The 5,210-nt window shown below is 35.0% G+C and overlaps 1 protein-coding gene across 2 annotated transcripts; it reads right to left on the bottom strand.

Moving 5' to 3' along the window:
- Positions 1-1,642: 1,642 nt before the first annotated feature.
- On the bottom strand, positions 1,643-4,387 carry LOC112702486 (E3 ubiquitin-protein ligase RDUF2-like). 2 transcript variants are annotated; one of them, XM_025753537.3, is made up of 2 exons: positions 2,446-4,387; positions 1,643-2,060 (listed from the first exon to the last, which is right to left on the bottom strand). In XM_025753537.3, exon 1 carries the CDS (start codon positions 3,944-3,946, stop codon positions 2,534-2,536), a length of 1,413 nt encoding a protein of 470 aa, XP_025609322.1. In that variant the 5' UTR covers positions 3,947-4,387; the 3' UTR covers positions 1,643-2,060; positions 2,446-2,533. The 2 variants fall into 2 exon arrangements, with proteins under 2 accessions (XP_025609322.1, XP_025609323.1); XM_025753538.3 differs by having other exon boundaries at positions 1,643-1,994.
- Positions 4,388-5,210: the final 823 nt, after the last annotated feature.

Genomic DNA, 5,210 nt, shown 5'->3' with positions numbered 1-5,210 from the left:
TATATATACTACGGGCACTTCGGATAAAGTAAAAAAAAAAATTCATTCTAATGTACTCGAGATATATTATGTTCTATTTTGATTTTATTTTTTTATTTTATCTAATTTTATTTAAATAATTTAAAATTACAAATTTTTTAAGTTAAAGTTTTAATAATTTAAAATTTTAAATGTATTTAAAATATATGTAAAACTAACTCAAAATTTAATACGTTAATATATAATGTTTTAGTTCGTGTTATATTATTTGAATTTTATTTTTATTTTTTATTAAATTTATTCAAATAATTTAAAATTTTAAAATACAAAATTTTAATTTAAAATTTAGATAAATATAATTTTAAAATTTTAAAATATTTAAATAATATTAAATGAAATAAAAAATAAAATCAAATCAGATAATAACATATGCAAATGTAACATATCACGAGTATACCTGTGATATATTTTTTTAAGTTGTTACACATCTCGAATGGATAATACTCAATTTTTATGTTTATTTGTTTTTAATCCAATGCATTCAAAATGTGTAATTACAATATAAAAACGTAAATATTTTGTAGGTTGCACATTTCAATGAATAAAATATTCAAATAAAAAATTCCCACAAAATATATCAACAAAATTCTATGTATGCTACAAAGTCATATCATAAAGCACATTTAACTTCACATATTCATCTTTTAACTCTAACCCCAATACTATTACTATAAACATGTGTTACTGTATTCCTTTATTTCGTTTTTCTTATTTATAATTCATTGTAAATTTGAGTTCCATTTAAGAGTTTATTATTGGTCAATAAATTGCTGTATGCACAAGTTACGATTTGACTGCATATATAAAGTGCGATTCGAACTCCTAACATTTATTTAAACGAACGAGTGAATTGGCTACTTAAACCTATTTATTCAAAAATGAATATCACCCTTACAAATTATTTATTCTCGGCCTTTATTATCCAATAGTTCTGAGCCTCTATTCGCATCACAACTATTTTTATTAAAAAACAGTAAAATACTACAAGCCCTTATAAATATGGCCAGTCACCCCTTTATATTAGGATACTTCATTAGCCAAAAGCCCAAAACATTATCCTTAATCAAGCTGGTAAATCAAACGGGACTTCAAACATTGACAACCACGTACAAAATAAAGCGGTAAAACCAATGGCAAGAACGCATAGAATAAAGTAAATTGATTTTTTTTTTTGGTACTGAAGTCAATGGGTTCTCACTTGTTCTTTTTAAATGGATCAGTCCTAAATCTTATTGTCTTAGATTAGAAAGGTTAATTTCATGGGCTAGAAAATCCTTTTGGGTTCTTACAAAAAGATTTGTGACCCCAAAAATAATTGGCATGATGGATATATTAAACATACATAGGACTCCAAAAACAAAAAAAAGAAGACACGTGTGCCCGAGAGGAATGACACGAACGTATCTCACAAGATCGAACAGAGATTCGAATCTTCTACCCTGGCGCTACGAGAAGTCGAGAACTCCTTTGCATTTGGCTGGAAAAACCGAAAAAGCAAACTCACTTTTAATATTTTCATTGTTTATTTATATTTTTTTGTTAATATAAGGAGAAAAAAAATGAAAATGATATCCACATAGAATGTGGTGATCAACACCAAATATTAAACCATCATAAAATCAATTTATGGCAGTAAGCTGCTAGCTAGCTAACTATGAAATTGATCATTTGAACTTATAATAAGGGTTTTCCTTCAGAAATACAATGACAATAAACGTCACTAACTTGAAAGACAATAAGACTGATGAAGCTAATCAACAAACTTTACACATGAAAAAAAAGAAAAAAGAAAAAGAAAGATATATTATCAATATGTAGAAGCTGTTTGAGTCCATCATGATCATCATCAAACTAGCTAGCATGAAAAAGAACTTATGCTCTGGTCCTTGCATCCCTTCCTCTTGTAATATTAGCTGCTTCTTCAATTGTATAGCAGCACTCAATAATTCACCAATCTATCCAACACCACAACACAGCTCTCACAATTAATTCACAAAGCACTTGTCATCGCATCGCATCCTCTACTCAAATTCAAATACCAAATATATTTAATACAGAGAAATGCTATATGCATTGTTTTTCTATATATTTCTTTTGCATATTTTATATTTTAAAAGTGATTAATAAAAAGAACTCTGTTTCTATATTATAGAAAATAATCTACAAAACTAATATGTATTTTTGGTCCTTGTCAGCTAACTTCCAAACAATGTAAACAAAAAATGAGTGACAATATATTATATGTATTATCTTTGTGTATATCTCTCTTGTACATTTTTTAATTTTATAATTAAAAGTGATCAATAAAAAGTCAAATAAAAAAAAGGTCGATCATTTATATCATTTAGAAAAGAGTGTACAAGAGAGTTATACAATGTAAATATCATTTCTGTTTCTTTCTCTGACCTTAAAATCTTCGTCTTCCCACAATAAGCAAAGTTGATTCATGCATATCCTTCAAAATCTTGATTTTGATCATCATCATGGATCAACGTCACCAAGCTCTAGAACCACCACTATTTACATCCATAGACCAAGTCCTGCGTTGACGCAAAGGGGAGTGATCCAAATCGAAATTGACAGCGGAAGGTGCCGTGCCATTATTTGTCATAGTTCTATTTCTATTTGAAGGTGATGATGATGAATACTGCCTAGGATAATCACCATTCCGAGAAGAAGAAGAAGGAAAAGAATGATGATGATGAAGAGCACCATGATTCCCACGTCTGAAGCAACCAAAGAAACTATTCATCATTCTCCTCAACCCACCACCACTTTCTCTCTCTCTTGAAGTAGTTGAAACCGCCCAAGAAACCCTCCTCCTCTCACCACCACCACCACCACCGCCACCATTATTATTATTGTTGTTATTACTATCAAACCCTCCTCCATCCATTTCTGTGTACACAGCAGGAAGAAGATTTTCCCTCTCTGATCCCCCTCTTCCTGCACCGGTTAACCTCCCAACCGCAAAACCGCCACCCGGTAACCGCCATATTGTTAGCCCCACATTGTTATTATTGCCGTTATCATTGTTATTGTTATCTTCTTGATCGGCACGTGCGCTGTTGTTGGTGGCCGCATTCTGCACGTGACCGTTATTGTTTTGTTCTGTGGGCAACTCGTGGCGGCAAACCGGGCAGGAGTTTCGAAGGGCGAGCCACGGCAAGATGCAGTCCGAGTGGTATATGTGCTTGCACGGCATTTCTTTAGCTTTTGTTCCGATCTCGAAGGCTTCCTTGCAAACTGCGCAATGTGGCTCTGTGGCGAGGTTGTTCTCGGTGATCTCCACCTCCGGCAAGCCTTCTACGGCGGATTTTGACGCCGGAGGAGGCTGGTTGTGGTGGTGAAGGTGTCGCTCGTGCCTTTCGAAATGTGAGAACTGCTCCAAAACCCTATCGAAGCCTGTTCCAAGGAGAAACTCCGACATGCTCGGTGGCAAGGGACGGAGACCGGCACCGGCGCCGTCGTCATAGAAAAGCTCGAACCCCCTGCGTCTGCTGGTTCCCTCGGATTGCTCGCCGCCGCGGAGCATGATGACCGGATTGATCGGCGACCTGTCACCGCCTGTTCCTCCGCCACCGCCATTGGTGTTCCGGCAGTGTCGCCGTTGATTTTGCCGCGACAAGCTAACATTGTTGTTGTCATTATTATTGCTATTATCGTTTGTGGTGGTGGCGACGGCGTTATTTTCAACGGAATTATGACGCTGGTGACGTTGATGGTGGCCTATCATGTACATCGCTGCCGCCGGCAACCGTCGACCGCGGTTGCCATCGGCGTAAACGGTGCGTGTGTTAGGATCTACCTCTTCGACAAAACCGCTATCGCAATCTGGACAAATCACAATGTCCTGCCTCCATACCCTCACAAATTTATTGCACCTGTAACACCAATGCGAAGACATCTACGGCTATCGTATGAAAATACGTATACGTATACGTATTAGTATTAGTGTTAGTATTATTCTCTAATACCGATAACTGTTTACAAATTACAACCCAGAGTTGATCAAGTCAGATCCGATGCTCTTTTTCTTTTTTCTTATTATCGGAATTGAAAGGCGAATCTCTGAAAAGAAGAAAAGGTTGTTGATATGAGAATTCAGAGACTTAATAATTCATCAATGTGTTCGGCTTCTTTGTTTTTTTTTTTGTTTTTCGATGGAGGGGAGAGAGACGGAATTAGAGAGAGAAAGTTGGGGTTCGTTGTTGGACATCCTGGGGAAGAGAGAAAGAATGGGATGACAGTTTTCGTGTTGTTTGGTTTGCGAGGGGGGAAGAAGGGAACAGCGAAACAGCATCGTGCAACGACGTTGTGGGTTAGGCGACACGTGGCATGATCTCGTTGGTTGGGGGTGGTTGCTTTTTCCTGTTACTAGTTGCGACTGAGTGAAGCCGGCGCGTGGGTTGTAAGTGGGTGGTGGCAGCAGAGCTCTGTTTTTGGGTTTGACTCAAAATAGGACAACAAGGTTGCAACTGGTGAAGCGAGAATGGATTAATGGAAGGTATTTTTATATCTTTTCTTTTGGATTTTTTTCTATTTCTGTTTAACAGATTTATTTTCTCCTTTCTTTTTAATATAATTCTCATTTATTATGCTTGGATCTTTTCTAATTACAGAGTAAACATTATTTTCTTCAATATTTTTTGTTTCAAAGTGATGTTATAAAAACATAAAAATAACTGCAATTTAATAAAATCAACAACCATCAATTCCAATTCATAATAAACATGACACTACTCCAATTCCAGAGATCAGAAAGCAGAACAAAAGATGGATCACTTTTAACTGTCTTTTCTCAGGTATAAGATAAAGGCCGGTTTGAGTTTGGGAGAGTGTGTGAGGATATTTGAGTCAAACTAATGTTTGTTTTGTTTTTTAATATTAGGAAAAAGGATAGATAGGTCTTTAATTCTTTAAATTTTTTACAAATATATTTTTGATAAAATTTAAATATAAAAAAGTTTTTGATTTTAATAAATGGAGGATAATTTAATCCTTCTATCTATTTGCTTCTCATACACCAAATAAAATTGACTGACGTGGTTAAAACGGTGTCCTGGTGTCTGTTACGGTGTCATACTGGAAGGGGAATAAAGTTCGAATGATAGATAGGTCCTTGACTTTTTAAATTTTTGACAAATACATTCCTGACAAAAATTTAAATA

The sequence above is a fragment of the Arachis hypogaea genome, chromosome 7 (genome assembly GCF_003086295.3).
Source record: "Arachis hypogaea cultivar Tifrunner chromosome 7, arahy.Tifrunner.gnm2.J5K5, whole genome shotgun sequence".
Classification (NCBI taxonomy): Eukaryota; Viridiplantae; Streptophyta; class Magnoliopsida; order Fabales; family Fabaceae; genus Arachis; species Arachis hypogaea.
The sequence above is the reverse complement of the archived record's forward strand: the minus strand, read 5'-3'. Positions and strand labels throughout refer to the sequence as shown.